Here is a 23,550-nt window from a genome sequence, read left to right as displayed (position 1 = left end):
AATTATGGTTCAGTGGCTGAGACAGGGGTCTGGATTTCTGTTTTTTCTTCTGTTTTAATGTTGGAAAAGTTCACTGTTGTGATGTTAGAAGACCTCCCATTATTTAGGATGGGCAAAGTTGCATAATGTTAAGCAGTGCATCAGAATTTATTTTTTAATCAGTATCATGAATAACTTCATAAAATGGCTTTTTTTAATGTTGTGACTATCTATATATTTGAATTTCAGTGTATGAAATCCTTGAACTTTGGGCCAATGATTTCTATGGCCACCCATACAGCAGCAAAATGGTTGGGAGCTCCAATTCACTGAATAGGATTCAGTTGCAGATTAAGACCTTTGCATTCAGACATCTCCACGTATAATATGGATCTTTGCTGAGGTTAGAGTTGATTAAGATCTGGCTAAAACACTCAGTGGTGCCTCCAGGATGGCCTGACAAGCTAATGGAGCCTGGCTTCAGAAGTAGCCTGGATCACACAGGTGGTGTCAACCTGGTCTGTAGTTGTCACTCAAGAAAGGTGTCGGCCTCCTCTAATGCCTTGTCATACCTGCCTGCCCAGTGTAGATGCCCTAGACATCCTGGAGCACCTGACTGTGGGAGAGGACAGTAAGGCCACCAGATCTCTCTTTCCAGACATGACTCAGTCACCATCATGTAGGGTCCTAGTGTCATCCAAGGGGTGAGGGGGTATATAAGATCCCACGTGGGGCTAGCAGATGTTTTAAAACAGAGAGGGAAATACACCCTTCTGGCAAGGCAGCTGAGAGCCAGCAGGATACTCTGGAACTGGCTAGAGCTAAGTGTCTGAGCAGCAATTGAGCAGAGCCCTGTGACTCTGATCTAGGTTGTGATGAACTGTTCTCTGGCTCCACTGAGTGTGATCACTATTGATTATGATGGAAAGACATTTAGCTTGTATGAAATTGTCTAAATTTGGGCATGTTAGTGCTGAACAGAATCCTACTTTTTTTTTTCTTTTCTTTTTTGATTTGTTTTCTAGACACATTAGAATAGGATTGAGCAGAACAGAATGGAATATTTGCTAGAGGGGACCTACAACAATTATCCACCTGCCTGACCATTTTAGGGCTGACCAAAAGTTGAAGCATTATTTCAAATTGCAAGTAATCATTTTTTTTTTATAGCACACTCCATGTGTTCTTCCTTTTCCTGATTTTTTTTTTTTTTTTTTTTTTTTGTTTTCTTTAATAATGAACAATAAAACATCATTTTCCAAAATTAGGTTTCCAAACACCTCTCTTCTGCTGTATCAAAATGAACTGCATCAGTGGCTGTCAGGAAAAGCAAATATGATAAGAAGAGTCTGTTTGAATATTCATTTGCTGCTCTGCATACACTGAAACTCTGAATTGCAGAAAGGCCACAAAATATTGGATGTGCTTGTGTATGAAATTAGCATAGTATCAGGTTTGAATAAAACACGATTCATAACAAATGTGAATATGATGTTGGGCAGATTGTGTGGTGTAAATCCACTGAGGACACGACACTAGTTCATCTGTGTAGAAATGAAGGGAAGTGGTAGAAGCAGTGTTTTCCTTGCTGTCCTCAAGCATGCTGATGCACTGTCCAAACCAATATTGGCATACTGAAAATAGGAGTCTCTCTGGATTCCTAAGTCTATTGCCCTATAATGTTGTGGTAAGTGTTTTCTGGAGTAAACTGGCTTAATTATTTTGAGTCCAACATTTCCCAGTATGTGGTATCAATGGAAATTTTTTACTCTGGTGATAAATAATTCCAATGAAGTTTTACTGGGTAAGGATTGTAGGATCTGGTGCGTGTTATAAATTCTATACATTTCTATAGGAGCATGCCCTGTAAGCCATGAGAGATGATTAGGAAGGCCTGCTTGGCATGAAGTGAAGTTGTTGAAAAAGCCTTTTTCTTTTACAGTGAGTACTTGTAATTTAAATGTCTTACCTCATCACTTTCCAAAATGGCCAAAGCATGTGTTTGGGAAAGCGTCTTCTTATTTTAAAAAGATTGAAGTTTTTTATCAGGTGCTTGAAGGAATTTTTAACTGCATAAATTTTTGATATATGCAAAAAAAAAACCCAAACAAAAAAAACAAGGATCTGAATAAATAAAGCATTTCAGTGCTTTTGTGTTTAGTGTTGCTAAAGTTATTACTTTAAAAGTAGAATGTAAATTTTTAAAGACAACTGTATTTTTATTATATAAAATTTTTCAGAGATATCTCTTCATTTTGGTTACTATATTTTAAAATTCTGTAAGAAATCCTCAGCCTTCTTTATATAACATGACTTATAGTAACTTCCAAAGTGTTGCAGGTGTTTCCTTTCCTGCTAGCAGCTAAGGCAACATTCACCACCAGGCCTGAACTTTGGAAGTCCTTGCTACTACTGTGTGCTCTGTAACACTGCTCACGTAGATGGACAGAACCATTGCAACTCCATCCACACTGATGTTGATGCACCAGCTGCAATAATATTTCAAGTCAATCCCTGATTAGTTAGGGGAAGGTCAGCTATTTCTGACTGGCCTCGCCCGGACAGCGAAACAGAGCAAAGCTCTGCCATCAGTGTCCTAAAATAGAAGGCCCTTTTCATCTGTCAGACTTGAGTCAGCCACATGGAACACAAATTTGGAGACACAAATCAACTCACAAGGCATTGGGAAGAAGGGCACAGGCAGAAAGTCAAGTGAAGAGAAACTTCCTCAGATATGAGCTGTATTCTCCAAATAGTTTTTTAGTTACTTTCACCAAAAAAAAAAAAAAAAAAAAAATTACTGCTAACCTTTTAAATAATTAATTTTTAAAAAAATAACTTCAATAATGAAACTGAGTGTGGGGATATTTTTTGGAGGTTTCTTTGCAGCTCTGGGGGTTTTGCTGTTTTTGGTGGCATTTGGAACTGATTATTGGCTTCTTGCTACAGAAATAGGAACTTGTTCAGAAGAACCTGAAGGTGCTGGGGTTAGTATGAACTTTTGATTTATAATGAGAATGATATATGTAGAATTCTTGGACGTGTTTATTTTCTATAAATTTACTTCTGTATAAACTTTTGAATATACTAATTGTGTTTATTTTCTAAGAATTTACTTCTGTATATACTTTTGAATATATACTCCTTTTGGCCTTCTGAGGCTTACAAGCCTGCCTCAAAACCTCTTAAAATCATTTGTAATCAGCTCTAAAATTATTTTTTATTTTGTGATACTGCTTTTGCAATATGATATTCTTTCAAAAGAAGAATATCATACTCTGTTTATAAATGTTTATAAATGCTATAGCTGACCTAAATTCAGACTGGTTGTGTGTCATTATGATGGTGGTGTTTTTTACCTCAACATCTAGTTGAACTTAATTCTATCAGCCGTGCAAAAATCATATGATAATGGCTTTATTTTTGTTTTTATTTCCTCCCTCTGTAGGGAGAGAAGGCCACTTTCCATCATGAAGGTTTCTTCTGGAGGTGCTGGTTTAGTGGAAATGTAGGAGATAATAATGCCAGCATGTGGAATTTTTGGTATAGTAAGTAATTGTTAACCTTTTACATTATCTGCAGTAATTTGTTCTCAAAGTTGTTGGGGTTTGGTGTGTTTTTTGTTTTCTCTTCTATCTTATGAATCATTAGATTTCATATGGCTTCTTTGGGGATCAGGTTCTTCAGCTACCCTGAAATAAATTCTTGACACACACTTTTGTTATTTGTACTATAGGAAACCCCAGGACAAAATGATGCAAGTTTAGCTATCAGATTACACTGTGATTGTTATGGATGCCCTATTAACCTGAGTCCATTCTAAGCTACACAGTCTTTTACGACTTACTGTTAAACAGTTGATTTATTTCTATTGAGTAAGTGAAAAAGAGCTCAGTGGTTAGCCTGGTCCACAAATTTTTGCTTGGAGACTTTCTCTGTCTGTTTGTAACTGACTACAAGTGGGTTAAAAAGGGAATGGGCAACTCCCCAGTGAAAATGGTGTAGGACACACCATCTCCAGAAGAGTTCCTTTATTACACTCACAGATGACCCGTTGTTTTTTTTCACTACATCCAGGATTCTAAGATAGATAGAATTCCAAAATCAGGTAGTGTTTTACAACCAAAATCTCCCATTAAGAACTCAAGCAAAACTTCTTCTCCAGTCTTTGGTACTCTCTCTGAGATAGGGAGCTCCCTCACCTTATTGCAAGATTTCCATAATCCTTGAGAAAAACAGGTGCCATCATACAAGTTTGACTTCAATAGCCCATATTTTGCTGAATATTTTGCTTTTTCTTGGGTGGAAAATGTAATATTCACTGTAGTTAATTTCCCCTTGTTATTTATCTGGAAAATTATGTGGTCAGGAATCTGAAATTTAGATGGGGTTTAAATTATAGTCAGCTTTTGTCAGGAAGAAGTTGTTATTTTTAGAAGTATTTAATGTAAAGGGTAAAATTACCTTTTCTGGAGGATATTCATTCCGTAGACTAGACTCATATTTGTGGACATTGTAGAAACTTTCTGAAGATACTTGATATTTTCGTTGTCCTTTCACAAAAGAAAAAGTAATTGCCTGGATTTTGTTTGTTTGTTTTTTTTTTTTTTTCCTGCATATGTAATGAGAACATAATTAACCCTCAAATGAGAAAGGTAGATATGCATAAAAAGGCATACATGTGCATCACATATAAATTGCAGTGTGCTTTCAGCAGGGCTCGTTTACTGTCCCAGAGTACAAATCTGTATTGCTCTTTAAGGAATATTCTTGTTTGTATAACAAGGCTTGTATCTCTTACCAAACCAAATTCACTCTAAGTTGTTGCCTAGGAAAGGACATGAAATCTTGACCTATGAAGCTCAGTTTGCCCATTTGAAGAATAGGCACACAATATTGTTAAGGCAATAAAATATTAATCTTTAGCTTGCTTTCATTTTTAGCCAACCAGTCACCTTCTAAGAATTGTACACATGCTTACCTGTCTCCATTCCCTCTTCTCCGAGATGAGCACAACTCAACCTCCTATGACTCTGCAATCAGTAAGTATTGTTTGGTGCAAGTGAATACGATGCCTATAGTTTCAAGAAAACAATTTGGATGCTTCAAAATAAAACAGCCTTATCACTCCAGACAGTTTAATGAACAGAATGTTGGTATTTCATACTTCTCATAATTCTACAACATGCCATATATTTAAGCCACTGTTTAACAAAGGACATAGATAAATGCTTAGCTTTAAGCATGATGGCAGAGTGGAGGTAATTTCTGGGGCAGGGGGTGGGTGGGGGGGAGGAAGCAAAACCAAAAAACAAACCAAAAACTTTTCGGTTTTTAGTGCTTTTTTTCTCCAATATAGTAAGTATCTTCCTCAGGCTGAATGCATTAAACAAGTACTTCTTGTCATGTATTTCAATAAAACTGATTTTGGTTTTGGTTGGATTTTTTTTTTTTTTAAATAAATAACCACATATGGAAATGTATTGCATTTTTACTTTATGAGGAAGGAGGAGCAGAGCCTTGATGCTGTCTAAGTTTATTTAACTGACTGAGATATACTTCACTGAGAAACTCTTGTACTGTAACAGATATACATAAAAGTATATATTTATATAAATGTGAAAGATAAACATAAATTGATTATCTTTGAAAAGTGTCTAAACAGCTATGTCTTTACTACACTTAGAAACTACTTAAAAATATGAGGTGCATCATCAGATTAAGAGCTTTATGCAAACATATTTGAAGTAAATAACTTCCGATACCTATTTGTATGACCTACTTTTTAAATGACCTGTGATGTGTGCATGCTACGTCTTTGAGCTCGCTGAGCGACTTAAGTGATCCCTTCCTGTCCTGAAGCTGTAATTATGCTTTTGCTAACCTTGAAGTGCCTTTAGAATCCAATTTTTATGCTGCAGACATAAAAAAGAAAATAAACTAGAATTATAATGGTTCTGTTAATCTTTAGAAATTATGAATTGTTTGTCCAGGAAGAATTCAGACCTCACCATTCAGAGATATAATCTGTAACTTCACAGCACATCTAGAACAGTTTATCTTTCCATTTGAAAGCGACAGAGTCATCAGCTCCTAATAGCCTAGACAGAGTTTGTATTCCACCATTCACTCATACATTCACAAAGGTTCCTCAAATTATATTGTATGATTACACAGAAGTGGACAAACAAAGAAAAAGGAAAGGAGAACGAATATCATCAAAAGTTTAATTAATTTTAGTTAATGTTTGCCAAAAGAACCACTGCTCAAATATAATTTTCCTATCTATATTTCATATTAGGAGATTAAAAGTAGGCAGAACTGTGCTGTAGATGCTGGCCCAGGTAGAGTATATTCAGAGCCATTCCTGCTATATAAATAGATACAGTTGGATTGCTTTTGAGCTCATTAAAACTGAAGAGGGTTTGGGTTTTTTTATGCCTACATTTCATTTTCAGCATCCAAGCTGAGTTATTTACTAGAACAGATATGATTGTTCAAGAGTCTTTCACAACTTTTTATGAAGAAGGTTATGTCATTATCTCTTCTGTTAGTTCAAAACTTGTTTCTCCTTTAGTCTAGTTTGACAGTCTTGCTCATGGTATTTGGCAAACAAGTTTTAAAAATCTTGGTTCAACTGCAGTTGCTAAATTAAGAAATGCTGCAAAGTTATCCTCTTCTTCTTGATTCCCAGTGCAGGAAGTGGTTCTCTATAAAGCCAGTGGCAAAAGGCTCCAGTTTGGTTTCATGAAGAACAAGATTGCATCTATGATTTGTATATCCAGTTGTCTGCATCTATTGCTTTGCATCAGCTAAGCATGGAATAAAAGGGCACTACCAAAACATTGAGGTTATTGTACCCTTTTTTGGTTCTGCTACTGTTTCTTGATAAAATATTACCATTTTCATGGCTCATGGCTTTCTTGACATACTCCTCTTTGGGGATGATAAAAAGCCCAAATCTCCTCTCTAGATTTATCAATGCATTTTTAGTGAGTCCATCAAGTTCTGTTTTAACAAGATATAATAAGATAAGAATTTTCTGTCATCTTCACTTGTTCTTTCATAGAAAAATAAACAGCTGAATAAAGAGCTTTAAACTTCATTAGAAAAATTAAACATGTATACAACACATTTTCTAAAAATCTCTAACTTTCTGTTCAGAGCACTATTAGTTTCTGAACAAGTAAAGGCATGTGACTTCTTCACAGAGTGTTTGGCTTAAGAAACTCTTGGATCTTATCAGAGGAATTTGAATTTAACTTTAGCCCATTGTGCAGTCCCTTGTGTGGAGACACAAGTGTGGTTTGTTGTTGGAGTGCTGTGTCACCATCCAGCTAGAAGAGCTCAGACAAAGATAAGGTACCTGAGGAACATGAAATCTCTGATGCTTTTTGAATACAGTATCTGGACTAAGTTCTCTGTTGACATAACGCCTTTGGCTTTAGTAGGAATTTGGCTCAGTGCGGGGGTTTGGAGCTGGGTGTTGGCTAGCTCATCACCAAATCCGCATTCAGGAGTACAGCTTAGTACCTTTGCAATCTTGTGGGTCTGAACCTCAGGGACAAGCGTGGCAAACGGCATGGAAGAAGAAAGGAGGACTCCCACATGGGCTTCAACTAGGCTTTATTCCACCCAGAGGGCTGCCCACGTGTGAAGTGAGTTTTGGCCCTTGGGTTTCGGCTTAAGTACCGGACAGAGCAGGGGACAATCTGTAACCAATCTCAGGGAAGGAGGGGAGTGACCCAGAACAGGGGACAATTAATAGAACAATCTTATACATAAAAGAGGGAGGGGAACTGAGAACTTGCCAAATCACCTCACAGCCCCACCAGAATTTTCCAGGCTTTTGGGCAGGGTTGCAGGGTGACAGACAGGACCTACAACCAGGGAAAGACCAACAGGAGTTTTAACATGGGGATAAAGGACAAACCATTACAAAACAAGGAACAAAAGCATGCAGGACTTTGGTAAATCTCAAATGCACCACAACAGCTCAGAGCTTTTCTGGGCCAGAATTCAAAATAAGATCACCTATCCTCTCATAGTTTATTTATGTCTTTTTGTGTCTTGGCTTTGGGTTTGTATTATAGTTCCCAAAAACCTTAAAGCACTGAGGACAAGGAACTCTAGTTTCAGTGTGCCTTACAAAGCTTTAGACTGAAGGCTTGGTTCATTCTGACATACAAACCTGGACTATGAGCTCTTGGTGTCACGGACTACAGCCTTAGATGGAAATGTAAAGATAGAAAACTCTATAGGGGGTGCTTATATTGGAGGTTTGAATGCATGCTTTAATGTATCAGATATCTTCTAATTGTTACAGTTAGATGCATGATCAGTTTCAAAGGGTTAAATAGCACTGCTTTGAAAAAGCAGTTTGCCATATCTTTTAATCATGGTTATAATATTTTTGTGCATTCATTGGTTTTGTTAAATGTCTTTACAGAGTGGGGAGGGCTTCCCCTGGCTGTAGTGTAAGGCATCATCAAAAGCTGTGTGAGCCATCATCTATGGTTAATGTACTTTTAAGAAATTTGTTGGCCATACCATTTATCTTAACCTGAAACAGGTTCTAAATTAACTCAGGGGAACCCTGACTCAGGAGACTTTCTATGATGTACAGAGGTTTAGAGTGACAACTTTTATAGTGTGCAACTCTTAAGTTGACTTAGCATCTCATTGTGTTGCTACCAGATTCATTTTTGTGATGATTCACATATATAAGTGCAATAAACTAAAACCTAGGAATAAAAAAAAATAAAAAATTGGACCATACAATAGAAACACCACACCAGCAACATATATATTTTAAAATGAACATATATTTGCATAATTATAAACAGATTAGTTTCCCCATCAGGTTATTCTGAAAACATAATAGTATAGTACTTTAATATTAATTAATTGCTAGCTAGATTCATGCATATTATGCCATTAGATTACTTAACACTGATGTTCAAGGGCTGTCACACTTTCCTAAAGTTCTTTTACTATAGGACAATAGTAGGCCTGTTTTTAAAAAATGTGCAATGTTTTTACACATGGAAATCGTTCCATTTGCCATAGTGAGATAATTCCTAAGAAAAAGAAGTGAAAAATCTAACACTTAGTCACTAATTCAGTCTTTTTATTTTTGAGGAGATTTTTTTGAACTTAATTTGGAAATAAACAATAGTTTCCTAACTATAGTAAATCACCTCAACACCTTTTGAAGCTGAAGTGGAAGCATTTTAATGGGGCAGCACTGGCACATTGGTTTAATACTCTGATTTGTAGCTGCTAGTATTTTTTTTTCATGACTATTGGTACCTTATTTTGTCCAGCACTGGGCACATTGCCAGTATTTGAAGTAATGCCTAATGGATAATACACAATGTTTATAGGACTGAAGCAAAAAACTGATTCAGCAACTGTTAAATCTAAAATGGTGAGATCAAATTTATTGGCAGGTTTGTTAATGGGTTGAAATTAACCTATTGTAAACTGGAAAATATCAGCAATGTAATCTGAAAATAGAAGCTGTACAAGTGAAATGTTAGTAGTAGTCTATTTCTAGGGGAAAAAATGCTCTTATGTAATAGTCATATAACTGCCCATGAGAGATTGTAATACAGTAATTTATAAGTGTGTTGTCCCCCAAGCAGCAGGAAAGAAGCATTTTTAAAAGCAGTGTATCTATCTTATGAATATTGTATTTGTTTTACTGTTAAAGTTATTTTTGAAAAAAGTTATTACTAAGGGATAGTAAAGGGTGCTGAATGAAGCTGAGAAAAATCTCACAAGGTTCACTGTGTTGCCAGGTGTGTTTCCTGTGCTACTGCTGAGATAGGTGATGTCATTTACAGTTGTTTATCTGCAGAGAAGATACTTCTGGTTGAGAGCAGTTCAGGCACTTTGCCTTTCACTGTATTGGCACTGTGTGTGGTAATACTCTTGTCAAAAGCATTTCAATATCTCTTACATTGAATAGAGGGGTCAAAAACCACACATTCTAAAATACAATCCACTGTGATATCACAGGAAATGTTCCCTTTCAGATGTGAGCTTGTCCATGCTAGTTCAAGGAAACTTTTCCAAGTCATTTTGCCTACCCCTGGAAATTTTTATGCACCATTGTACTAACATGTGTCAAAAGGCTTTTCATCCTTATAGCGCTTAATAATTCATATTGATTTTAAAATTAAGATTAAGTGGCTGGGGTTTTATAGTAGACCACAGTACTTGTATGGACTGATGGCTGTGTTTTGAAAACACTAAGTCAGCAAGGGCGGTGAAATACTTGGTATGTTTTCATGATGCTGATGTTAACATCTCCAATGATGGAAGGCTGTTGCTTTGTGACATTAGCTAGGCTATTCCTGACTAACTATTAAGGAGCTCCAGAGGTGTCCATGACTGCTACACAAGTGTGTGTTGTAGGTGACACAGCCCTGTAACTTTTCAAATATATTATTTATTCTCTTTCATATCATGTATCAGTAACATCTTAAAATATGAATCTGTAACTTCAGTTTGTAATCAGCTGGGATCTACTATATTAGAAAAGAAGGCTTTTGGTAAGTTTCAGCCATTTCTCTGAAATTTGGCCCCTTGTACAAACTTAGATACTTCTAGTTTTCAAATAATGCAAAAGTCTCTAGAGGGACCTAAATTAGGATCTTTAGAGAGAAAAACAAGTAGCAAGGGAAAACTACAGGTCGTGCAATTTTGGAGGAATATAATGTTCTCATATAGGCCTGATGGTGCAATTGTGTGTACTCCTGTTTTCCACTTAGTCTTTTTTATTTTAGGTCTGCCTGCCATTTCCAAGGCAAATGTTGTACTCAACAAAGGGGCGGCTTACCAAGATGTGTTGCAAAACCTTCTGTTTAGCACTCTTGCAACATAGAGCAATGGTATCTAGGATTTGAAACACTACAGATATGTTTTCTTTGCACTCTGCAATATTGCTTGTACTTTATTTCTTCTGTTGTAGGAAACACTTGAATAATGCATGTGTTTGAGGTGGATAACTCTAACATGTCTGTGAAATACCTGGAAGAGACAAGTGTACTCCTTGTCATCTGGACCACAACATGGGCTATCCTATGAAATACCTCAGTGAAACAAGTGAAATTGTGCAAACTTCTGTTAACTCTTTGTATAGATACACTCTGTATGGGTTCACCAACCCATTGTTTCTTGAAACAGACTGTTTGGAACACAGTGTCAGCCCTTTTCATGGGTTTCAGTAATTCAGAGTAATTAAAAGCTGAATCTTCTGTTGCATTTTATCTATCATTGTGTGTCTCAACCTCAGAGAAGCAAAGTCTTTGACTTGAAGAGTAATTTCGTTCTTAGGAGGATTTAATTTCAGCCAGCTCTTTTGTGTTCATCTATAGATGACAGCTAAGCTAAATGACAGCAGTAGGCCTGAGCTATAATTTTGAATGACTAGCCCTGTAGAAATTGATCTTGCCCATCTAGGCAGAGAAGATGGGAAATGTGATCTAAGCAAAAATGGAGAGATTAAAAAATAAGTGAAGCCATCTTTGCAGGAAAACGATGGCTTTTTAATTCCTTTACAAAAGTAAAACTCTAAGTGCTCATAGATGTTTCCTCAGACCTGTGCCACAAATGAACCAAATTACTTTCTGCTTTGCAGATTAGAAGGGGTAGTATTTTGCTTGAAAAGTCACAGATTTGTGAGCAGACTTACAGCTGTCAATTGCCCTCTATTTTTCAATTGATGTTTAATGACTGAATAAGGTTAATAAACAGGTATTAGGATAATCAGACTTTATCCATGTTTCTTTAGAGTGAATGACTGTTTTGGAGAAATAGAATGAAAACTTCTGTCAGGTGATAGCTGGCTGAAACCAGTATTTCACACATAAAGCATAAAATGGTTACAGTGTTGGAGCAGAGAAACATCTTTTCTCTTGTATAGTTACAGAGAGGTTGAAACAAATTTTCATCAGTTACATTTGTACTTCTTTTGTGCTCCGTTTCTAAGAATATTTGAGCATCAAATCAAGCTTTTCTCATGAAATTTCACTAAAAGCAGGCTTTAAAGCTTCCTGTATGAAGAGCAGATAATGAAAATCGATGTTGGTTTTGTAATGCTGGAGAGCCTCATGTCTTCCTCCATTCAGAAAAAGGAAACACTGCTCCAGGACTTAGGTGACTAACCATAATAATATACAAAAAAGCTTTTTCAAGGTCCATTTTGGCCAATGTGTCCTATTATGTAGTATGACTTTGAAGTACCTTGGGCCACCCATGTAAAAGAGTTGGGTGGTTATAGATTGATTTAGTGGTATTAGGCTTTAAACAAGGAAGTAATGTCCCATGGACTTGGAGACTGCAATGAAGCTTATCAAAGTAGCCCCATGAGTAAAATAATATGAAATTGCTTCAGAAACCCAAGACTGAAGGACTTGAGAGATTTACCTTTTTAGGTCTCTATTCAGTGTCCATTTGCATTAAGTGAATCATTTAACTATGTGTTTAACTTTAAACAGGTGCCTAAATCCCATAAGACGTATAGTACTTAAAGCAAAACACACATTTAACTGCTTTGCTGAGCCATAGCCTTATTTCTTACCTACTTTTCCAATAATTTTTTGTTTATATGGGGACTTGGATATGAACCAAACCACAATTTTAACCCTTCTGCCAGGTACTTTCAGACACATTTGTCCTTTTTATGCCCAAATCTGCTGATCAGTGTGGTGGAAAATTATATCTCTGAATGTTTGCCTGGATTAAAAAGGGTGTTATTTAAAAAGTGTGGCTAATGTAATGTGGCGAGTGTGATCTAGCTAATACGTTTACAAGGCTGATGATGTATACTTTAACTTGAGTTAAGCTGGTCAAGTTAAAAACCGTAGATTTTGGAATACATTAATAGGAAACACGAGCTGCTAATGCCTAGAGCACCTTCAAATTTCAGATGAGAGCAAACCTGAATTATTACTGAATAGCTGTCTCTAATAAGCTGTATGAATTTGAATCTTTCAGGATATGAACCAGTATAATAGTTGCTTGGTTGTGTTTTTCCATAACAGTAAGTAGGTGCTGTCAGATGATAAGTGGCAGTTTCTTTTGTGATACACTTTTCCTGACTTGCCAGCTGGCTTATATGCTTTCCCTCAGTTGGGTGGAAATGTTTTTCACTGACTGAATTGTCAGTGCTTCAAGATTTTCAGATCTGACGATGGAGATCTTTACAACTCATAATTTTACTAATGGGTTGTGTTAATGTACCAATTTTTAAATTCATGGGAGAAATTTATGTCACTCTTGTAGCATTTGTAAAATGATGACTTTGTTAAATGGATGTGCAATTAACCAGCTAAAAACTAATTGTTAGAAAGACTCTTTTGGCCAGAGTATGTCACAAAACTCTCAGCTCATTTATCACCAGCTGCATCCATTAATTCAGCACTGCTTGGCACTGCCTAACAGGGGCTTCTGAAACATCACATTTTACATTTAATAAAATACAAAGAGCTTTAGAGCAGAAATAGGCTGGTTTAAGACACTTAGCTGTTTTTCAGAAATACAGTTTACATTTTCTTAGTTTCTTCCTGCTCCTAGCTTAAATTTCTTTCTGCTGAGTATGGCTATATATAAGGAGTATTATCCAGCCATAAATTGTAGAGAACTTACAGAATGTTATTGGTCATATAGTTTGGGCACTAAGAGTGTCAAGATGCTGCCGCTCTCCGCTTCTTCCACACAATTTTGGTAAAATAATTGTATCTGTCAATCCAATCCTTTATCTCAAAGAATCATTGCTATAGCTTTGCTGTACAATCTTCTAAAGAGTGTCAGTTTGGTCAGATTGCTATCTTACAAGGTACTGTTAAATATTCAGCAGATGGATTTCATTCACAATAACTTATATGCTTTTTTCCATGATCACCAGGTAAGGACTAGTAATCAAACCTATTTTATACCTATGATATATAATGTATATGCAAAATATAATTAATATTTCATTTGTTAATAAGGCAAGTGATAGGAGAAGGGGAAAGGAAAATCTTTGTTAGCCAGCTTGGATAAGTTCTAAAAAACATTGTATTCTTTTTCTTCCTTCTTCCTTTTCTTCAGTTTATCGAGGTTTCTGGACAGTTCTTATGCTCCTGGGAGTGCTCACTGTTGTGGCAGCTAGTTTCCTCATCATCTGTGCAGCTCCTTTTGCCAGTCACGTTCTATACAAAGCAGGAGGAGGTGTTTTCATCATTGCTGGTGGGTATACTGTTTGCTCAATCAATTATAGAGCAGAAAGTTTAAGTTATTTCTTCCATTTTCTTTAATGAAAAATTGTATCAATCATGGTTAAAGAGAAAGCATATGCTTCTATCAGTTGGCTTGTGGAGTGCCTGTCCTGGAGACAATTCTTTACACAGTTATTTAGTCATGAAGCTATTATAAAAGCTGTTTTTGGGTTAAGGTTAAAAAACCCCCCACATTCAGGACAAATCATGGAATTACACTGCAGTTTCAATCTCCTTTTTTTAACAGGAAAAAGAATACATATTTAAGGATGTTGTTTTATAGGATTCTCAAGGGCTTTAGCTAAGGAGAGGGTTTTGTCCTTTATCAGCGAGGCAAAAGATGATTACAGTGGACTCTGAAGAAGTTGGGAGACAGAACACATTTACATGACCAATTCAGGAAAATGCTTTGTATGCGATAGGAATAAAAAAAAATAGTTGTCATCTATGAGTAAGTAGGAGCACTAAACCTCTGTGAATGAAAGATAACAAATAACTGAATTCCCTCCTTCCTCATAACCCACACGTACGGTGGAGGATATGCCCTCCCAGGATTCAGCTGATACGGACAGCGCACTGGCACACTGTTTGCTTAACCTTGAAAAGTCTGTGAAGGTGTCACACCGGTGTGATAGATATAGTTATATAGGATGTAAATGATAGTATGTGCTCCCTTGCTGCTCTCCTTGGTTTAAAGCCTAGTGAGAGGCAGCCCTGTGAGAACATATTGTGTTACAGGGCAGAGCCACCTGTGTCAGGACCACAAGGCCTGGGCTCTCTTTTTGCTTCTCATACTGACCCCCTGACCTTGCTTACCCGCTGCACCTCTAAGCTCTTCATACGCAGCTAGTGATCATTATGCTCTTCTAAAGGACTCTCAGTGAAGTGTGGGAAGTATTTTATAATATTTTAGTTGAAGAAAATCCTGCATACTTACATTTTATCTCTCGAGAATTATTCCTCCACTTTTAAAAGACATACAAAAAATATTCATAGGCTGACGGAGATTCTAAGATATTTCAATGCTTCTTGTCACTAATTTGCAGGGCAAGAGCCCATGTGAGTCTTGCTCTTTTTCTGCATTTGTAATGCATGAAAAACCTTAGCTGTCAGTAGAAAGTAGCTGAAGCTGTTTGAGAAGAAAAGGGCACTTGAAAGATGTGGAACTGACGGGCAGAGGTGCAATGCGATGCTTGTGTTCTCCACTCTGGGTCAGTTCATCTGCCCTCATTTAGGTAGGGGAAAGTTTGATCCTTAAGCCTGTGCTAGCCTCCCTTGGCTTCCCTAGGAGGCCTGCAAGAGGCAATACATTCATTGGCAGTAAAAACAGTAGGTATGTAAGAAGTTCCCCCAGCTGGGGACTCATTTCATACTGAAAGAGGGGCCTAATTGGATCAGATGAATGTACTGTAGAGGAACCCTACACCTCTCTTTCCTTTACTAGGAGAATCTAGAGAGACTATTTCTTTAGGTATGTGAAGTTAAGTGAGCTTTATTATCCTAGTGTGTGACCTTGGGTCTGTGTCTTTGCCCCTTTCACCCTTTGTCCCTATAGAGCCAAAGTTCTTCAAGGGAAATTCTGATTTTTTTACTCTCTCTGTATGTAGCATGTTTCAACTTCAGGACTGTTCTCAATCAGGGAGTTTAGAAAAAAATGTATTTTTTTTTTTACTATTACCATTACTGTTGTTGAAAAGCAAAGGTCTTTAGCAAAATCCTGCTATAATGTGTCAAAAAGTAGTGGTGGCAGGAGAAAATAGGATCCATTCAGCTTGCTCAAGACAGAGAAAGATAAGATAGAACCTGATGCAGAAGAGGATGTTGTGCTTTACTGTGTCCTTGCTGCCCTGATCCCTTTCTCTGCCCATCTCCTTCAGGACTAGAGAGCCTGTTCATTTACTGCCTGCCAAATCAAAACAGGGCGTGGAAGGGGAGAGTGATGAGAAGTGGTGCATATTTATCTCTTCTCAAACATGTGATCAGGATGCAGCCAGTGTGCATCTACTTAAGCACAGACCTAATGGGAAAATGAAAAGATGTAATGGGACTTCGATTAATGTGACTTAGATTTGGTGAAGTTAGAGTTCTTCTAAGACAGAGACTGGCAGGTTGTTTCGAGGAAAAAGAAAGGAATTATGCACATTGTTTTGAAAGAGCCTGGATGCTGTCTTACCACAAAATTCAAGTATGTGTTGTACTATAGACAGTAGTCTTCTGAGAAGGAAGTTAGGCAAGATGACTCTTCTTTGGAAGTTAGGAAGAAGATAGGGAGATCAGTAATTTTCCTTCTTACATGTCTTAAAAAAAAGTTAGATGAAATAATTTTAATACCTGTTATTGGACATAAGTATCTATTTCCTTCCACAACCTTAACTTACAAATTAGCAGCAGATAAAAGCTCTCCCTCAACTGAAGAGTACAGCTTGTAGCATGATCTGCTGTGATGTCTTAGGGCTCAGGAAGTAGCTGAAGATACTGTTGAGAATGAGATTCATGCCAACTGTTTAGCCATCTGAAAGCTGTTTTGTATGAACCAACTGCTTAAATTTCCATTGTCAACAGTAAGAAACACTCAGATGGATACCTCACCTTCCTTCTCTGTGATCAGGCAGATAGACTTGTCTTTTGTAGGGACCCATTCAAGAAGCCTAAACAGAGTGACAGAAATAAATTTACATTGAAAAGGATCTCTTGTGGCAACCAAGCCTGACATCCCACTTAGAGCAGGGTTGTCTTCAAACTAAGATCCGGCAGCTCAGAGCCTTATCCAATCAAGTTGTAAAAATCTCCAGTAACTGATGTTCCACAGCATCTTTGGGTGCTTGCCCCAGTTTGACCAACTTCATTGTGAGAAATATTTTCTTTTTTCCTTGTTTTCACCTGATATTGCCCTTGATGCAGTTTGCAACTATTACATCTCATCCTGTCAAGTCTGTCTCTGAAAAGTCTATCCCCATCTTTTCTATAACTCCATTTAGAAAAATGAAGACTGGATTCTTCTCTAGACTAAAATTCCCCAGCTCACTCATCCTCTACTTGTTTCCCATTCTCCTAATCATTTTGGTGGTCATCACCTCAGTTTATCAGTATCTCTGTTTCACAGGGAGACCTCAAACTGGACCTAGCTTACCACATATGATATCACAGTGTTGAATAAAGGGTGATAGTAGTATTTTCAAATCTGATGACTGTGTTCTTGCTAATGCAGCCCTATATGAGGTTAATTTTAATTTTTGCCAGACCTGTTTGAATTCTTGTACACATAAAGAGTAACTATTCTTGTACTTTAGGGAAATTGTCTATGAGCAACACCAGATTCTTCTGGGTCCCTTTGCCCTTTAAGGCAGCCTCTCTTGGGATCTTCCTACCAGTTCTCTTCACAGATTGAAGTGTGTTCTCTAAAATTCTGGGTCTTATCTTTTGTATTCCTCTTGGGATATTAAACTTTGCCATTCCACGGCCAATATAGCTACAATTAACAGCATCTCTCATTTTCTTGACCCTTTTTTCCTTAATTGGGAGTAGCAAAACTCTGTAACCTTAACCACCTGAGGCCACAAGTGAAACTACACCTGCAATACCTGTGAGGAAAAGTTCAATGATACTACAGTCAGTGACTTGAGTGCTGCCTTTGCAGCCTTATCTTCATGTCTGCAACATCAGAGGATGTTCCAAGAGCAGCTACAGTACTGAAAACTGTAAGAAGTCTTACAGTTGCTTCAAAGGTCTTAGGAAAAGAAGAGAAAGCTGCCATAAAATGATCTTGTAGAGCAGCCTTCAATAAAGTCCATTATTACCTTGTGCCTCTTTCTGCCTGGGGGTGGTGAAAACTGTCCTCTTGTACTGATATCAATAAGCAATATACCAGGATGTCTACAGAGCAATACAGAATCACACCCTGGTGAGGAAGCAAGATTAGAAGTATGACTGCTGCTTCCTGCCAAAAGAGTGACAGGAGATGGCACTTTAATTTGAGATCCTAGATGAGGACAAAAATCTGTTTTCAGAGACATATAGCTACTCCCATAACTTTTGCATGGGATCCTCTGCATGTACTTCAGCAGAGAATGACAACCATTATTTTTAAATAAAAGTCACAAGAGGCCAAGATAGGTGGTAGAATCTGAAATAAGGACAAGAACAGAAAAATGCATTTAATAAAAAAAACTATTCACACACACACACACATAGAAGTTTTCTTTAAGTGAGATAAAGAGTTCTAAACTTTCAGGCATAAGTAAAAAGCTCACGTCATTCTTTCCAGCACCTGTTGTCTTCACGTCTGCATAGTAAAAGATTCATGCCATAAACAGCCATTCACCATTGACAAGTGAAAGGCATTTCTACGTGGGAAGAATCAGTACTAAAGGCCAGCAAACTGCTTCTTGAATTCACAGACATTTCTAAAGGTTCTGTATTCTTTCTCCTCTACAATATGCAAGTATTTGTTTGAAAGAAATTCAAAAGAATGAATGTGAAAGACAGAAAAGAGTGACCTCAGAGAAGTCCGTGTCTTATCACACTGGACAGAGCTGTGTTTCAAACATGTGTGTTTATTAAAAAAAAAGCAAAATGAAAAAAAAGAAAGAAAAAGGAGCAGGAGGAAAGTATTTATTTGTCTTAATCTCTCTCAGACATATTTCATGTTCTAGGAATAATTTCCCCCATCATTACTGACTCATGCAACTGCTGCTCTATTTTTTATTCACTAAAAGGCAAAGGGAAAAGGATGCCTGCACTCTATGAAAAAGGTCTAAATGCCAAAAATATAGAAATATATCACAGCACACACTGTTCCTAAAAATATTTGCTTCAAGAAATTGTGGATTTTTTCAATCAGTAATTTTGTCTTCGAGCTTGCCTTTAAGAGTTCACAACATTCACAATAGATTGTCAGTGCAGGACTGCAGGAGCAGATTTCTCAGGATAAATATACATTCAGTAAACTCTCTAAGTGGTTAACTCCCATGAAATCATAACTCTGTGAAAATTAGACAAAAGGAGTGCTAATGAATGAAATACTGATGGAGGCAATAGGACATGGTCAGTTTTTACTTAGTCTGATTCTATTGTTCGAGATATTTTTTGAATGTGCTAAGTAATACACCTATTAATTAGTCTCCATTAGCAGGTGATGAGAACTCTTAAATACTCCTTAATTAACTGAGGGTTTACATACTCTTCCTTTCTTTCTTTTTAAGGAAGGACATTTATCTCTACTTGACGTACATTTCTTCTGCAAATTTCATACCTGACAATTTGCCACTCACAGGTGTAACAGCTTGCTGTGAAATCACACCCGATGGATGATACCAGTTGTTTTACCACTGGCACCACTGGCTTGCTATTTTGCACCTACATGATACTGACTGTAGTTTAACTACCTAGGTGCTTCTTCAGAGTTCCTGAAAAGCAAGAGATGCCCATTTCTAGATTAAGGCACCTTTGATGCAGTTTTGTTTTAATGACAGATGTCTTTGACTAACTGCTCTACATAACTTTGCTTCTACCCAGGATGCCAGAGGGCTTTCCAGATGTGCAATGCCTGGTTATATTTACCTACTGCTATAGTAAGGGAATATACTTTATGTAATTATTATTGTTTTGGATTAAGTTTTCCACAATGTAGAGGTTAAATAGAGGACTAGTTTGAAAATGTGTAGGCACAGCCAGTTGAAGAAGTAAATTATAATGTCTTTATGGATTTTGTCCAATTATTAATGTATCTTTCCAAATCTTAGGGCTATAATTTTTTGTTCAAGTTTTGAAACCTTGGACAAAATCCATATATCTAATAGCTCCATTTATGAATTTGTTCCTGAATCTTTCTACTTTTTAAATCAAAAGTTACTAGTTCTGTTTTGTTCTGATTTTCCTGTGTTGCCTACATTATCTGTTATCATTAGATGTTCTTTTCTAAGAATATTCTGCTCAATTTGAATTATATTTGAAGAATCTTCAATTTAAATTCTCATTCTTCATGTCTGGCCCTAAGGCAATTCTTCTCTCTGATTGTTTCAGTGGTTTTATGTTTAATACAAGCACACTACTAAATTCCATCAAAATTGAGTTTTACTTAGGTAAAATACTTTTTAAATCAAATTTATGCCTCTTAGAGTTGAGTGTTGGGTTTTTTCAAACTTTGTTAGGAATTTGAACCTTAGCAAAAAATGTAATCCTGGAAGTGTATTTCATGGATATGAAATGTATCTGCCTCCTTCTTTATTTAATTTTTCTACTATTATTTCAGCCTCCTAGAAATTGCAGATCCTTTGGGAATGTTTTGATTATGCCTCAGGTTAAGTACTTCAGCCCTTTTTTTGTTGGTCTTCAAAACAGTATTTATAAGGATTGAGCCCTGAGCTTACAGCCTGTAGCCTCGAGTTTGGCAGTGAAGTTCCCAGGACTGTGCACTGAGTTGTGTTTTAATGAGGCACCTAAACATTCTGGGATAAAAACGTGATGGGGTCCCTCAAATATTTTAATGTTGGAATAGATGGTCCTACTGCTGTAACTCTGCTGTGACAGCTGGAGCTCAGGGAGCAAATGGGTACAGGCTGAAGCATGCAAAAAATTTAGGCTCGTGCCCTCAGTCCTCCAGCAAATCTTCTTCTGGAGCATCTGCTCTGCAGGCTTGCATTTCTCAAGTGTCCACATTCCTCTAAAGTGAAATGAAATATTAGGAATGCAACTGATACTTTGGAAAGCACTTTCTTCTTATATCTTCTTCTGGTGTATAGTAACAAGGAGATTATCAAAGTTTGTAAGGACATGTGCTCCTATTACTATCATGTATAATCAATTCAAAGGCCTTTCAGAGGAGTGGTTGGGAAAAGGCTGTGAATTATATGGTGGATTAATTTCAGGAAACTGTTGTATTCAATTTGAGGTTATTACTAATATTATTTTTCATAGTTTTTATTTAATGATTGTTTGGTTTTGTTCCTCTATTAAGAGCTTTTTTCCTAAATATGGATGATTTTGAATTAAATATATTTGAATTTTTATGCAAAATATTTAAGTAGAATACTCTGAAGTTTTGTGTTCCAAATACAGCCTTTTTCATAAGAATAAAGAAGAAAATGCAGAGAGGTGAAGATAATGGAAAGATTTCTCATTCCTTTCTATATCTCATAAAAACAATCTCTGATAAAAAACAATGCCAGAGTTTGGGAAGCAAAAGTACTTCTTTTTCCAAATTGTCCCATTCTATTCCCCTTCCTTCCTTTCATTCAAAACAGTAAATACCTGCATGAATTTTGTCATTAAAGTCTGCCTACCAAAACCAGTTATCTCCTTTGTCATGGGAGTATGCCTTTCAATGCAAGGAGCCAGGTGGAGGTAATGCTAGTTAGAGGAAGCCAAAGTGAAAAATTATCCAGTGGTAGCTGACTGTGCCATGCAGACAGAACCTCAAGCATTGATGGATTTTTAGGTAATACAGTAAATGCACCCAGCATCTGTCTCACACTCTGTTGTTAAAACTTGGTGTTTCTTTTCCAGGTGTCTTGTTTTCGCTGGTAGTCGTGATGTATGTCATCTGGGTCCAGGCCATGGCTGATCTGGAAAACTACACAAACATGAAAAAAATGGATTGCCCAGACTTTGCTGTCTATGTACGTTATGGCTGGTCATTTATGTTGGCTCCTATAGGAGTATTTTTTGCTTTATTAGCAGGAATGCTGTTCTTGTTGGTAGGGCGTGCCATTTATTTACACTCAGACTAGTCAGATGCAGCTGAAGGGAATACACCAATGCTTGTGAAACTTCAAGTTTGAAATGACAAATGTAAACTGGAGCAAAATTTTGTAAATTATTACAATTATGGCAATCCTAAGTGTGCAGGCAGACTTTTGGAATTTCTTCTGTTACTTGTTTAAGGGTAAAGGACACAAAACTCAATACAGGAAGAACCATCTTTAGTCCCAACTAGTTCTTTTTAATTCTTTAGAAAGTACACTTGTGGTTTTTCACATTGTACTATTAGCAGCATTTTTGTTGGATAACAACCAGAAGAAGACAAAATTTTCTGCAAGTAAAACATGAACATGAATTGGCTCAAACCAGCATTTTATACATTTATCTTTTAGCTTTTATACTGTACTTCCGTTTGTAGAGAATGGCACAAGGTAGAGGAGAAGGCAAACATTCAAACACAGTAATTCAATCTACCCCCTCTCCTGTTTTCCTCTACTTGCCTTAGCTTTAATGGCAGCAAACAGTCTGCACTTTATAAAAATAGAGTGCAGTTGTTCATGCAGCATCCATAGGAAGAGGACGAGAGAGAAGACAATTGCCATGAATGTGTAAAAGCTTAACTGTTTTATTACCCATTTCTGTTCTCTGTATGCATTTGAAAGCTGTATACTTCTGTATTCTGAAATCCATGTGTTGCATGATTCTGTAACCCAAAATGCCATAGTACAATCACTATCTAAAGTTATGCCAAAATTGTATTTTAAGTTATAGCATTAATATTTTAATTAAGTTTTAACCCTTTTATTTTTCAGCGGAACAATTGGCTCCTCTAACAAGTATTTTCATGGTTGTGTAAAATCAATTTTTTATTAAAAAAGATTTATATCAAGACAATATCTAGGACATGAAAATATGTGTCTTATGCAGCCTTCATTTTCCCACGTATTAAAAACCTGCATTATAGACCAAATCCAACTTGCCTACTAGGCTTGCTAGGGAAAGCAACGAGCCTAGCAAAGACAGCAAGGGAGATGGATTTGGTTCTGCATTGTAGGAGTGGCTGGTTCCATGTGTGTGCGTGTACATCTTTGTGGAAGATGGGGTAAGGATGAGACTGTATGCATGGTATGGAAAAGATGGGGTTGAGTTTTAACAATGGGAAAACTTCACCTGGCATTGGGCCCAAATAGAAATTACATCCATCTGAGAGTGTGCTGGTTTTCACTTTGTAACTCAATGCAGAATAGTTTGGGGCTGATGGGGAAAAGTAAAGGCTGCATGTCGGTTTGTTCTTGTTCATAATGCTTAATTCCACAGCTGTTATGAATACTGAAAGCATTGCTAAAAGGCAGGAAAGGAATGCCCACAGAGAAGATGTGGTGGGCCAGATTGGATGTTACTTCCATTTTGGGAGGTTTTGTGATTGGAAGCTTTCCAGCCTTTCCTGCTACTTATTTATTTTTCTCTCATCAAGATTAGTGTTATACATTATAGAACAGGAAGACAACAAGAGTGGGAGGTAGGGAAGCTGGGACTCGGGGGGTTTAGAATAATTACCAATTCACAAAAATATTTTTGTTGGCAAATAACATGGTGTTTTTAATTA

The 23,550-nt window shown here is 36.9% G+C and overlaps 1 protein-coding gene across 9 annotated transcripts in view; it reads left to right on the top strand.

Annotated features, from left to right (window-relative positions):
* The window catches only part of TMEM182 (transmembrane protein 182), a 31,174-nt gene extending 8,334 nt beyond the window's left edge, over nt 1–22,840 (top strand). For 3 of the 9 annotated variants that reach the window (XM_083884930.1, XM_083884932.1, XM_083884933.1), the window contains exons 2-7: nt 1,835–1,920; nt 2,929–2,966; nt 3,428–3,527; nt 4,923–5,021; nt 14,080–14,217; nt 21,750–22,840. In XM_083884930.1, coding sequence (XP_083741056.1) covers nt 3,509–3,527; nt 4,923–5,021; nt 14,080–14,217; nt 21,750–21,973 — 480 coding nt within the window. In that variant the 5' untranslated portion in view covers nt 1,835–1,920; nt 2,929–2,966; nt 3,428–3,508 and the 3' untranslated portion in view covers nt 21,974–22,840. Of the gene's footprint in view, nt 1–1,834; nt 1,921–2,580; nt 2,967–3,427; nt 3,528–4,922; nt 5,022–14,079; nt 14,218–21,749 lie in introns of those variants that run through there. The other 6 variants (XM_083884934.1, XM_083884936.1, XM_083884928.1 and 3 more) reach the window with 4 other exon arrangements.
* Nucleotides 22,841–23,550: the final 710 nt, after the last annotated feature.

Source organism: Zosterops lateralis (assembly GCF_965231275.1).
Source record: "Zosterops lateralis genome assembly, chromosome: 2".
NCBI lineage: Eukaryota > Metazoa > Chordata > Aves > Passeriformes > Zosteropidae > Zosterops > Zosterops lateralis.
Note: the sequence above shows the minus strand (reverse complement) of the source record. Positions and strands in the feature narration are given on the sequence as shown.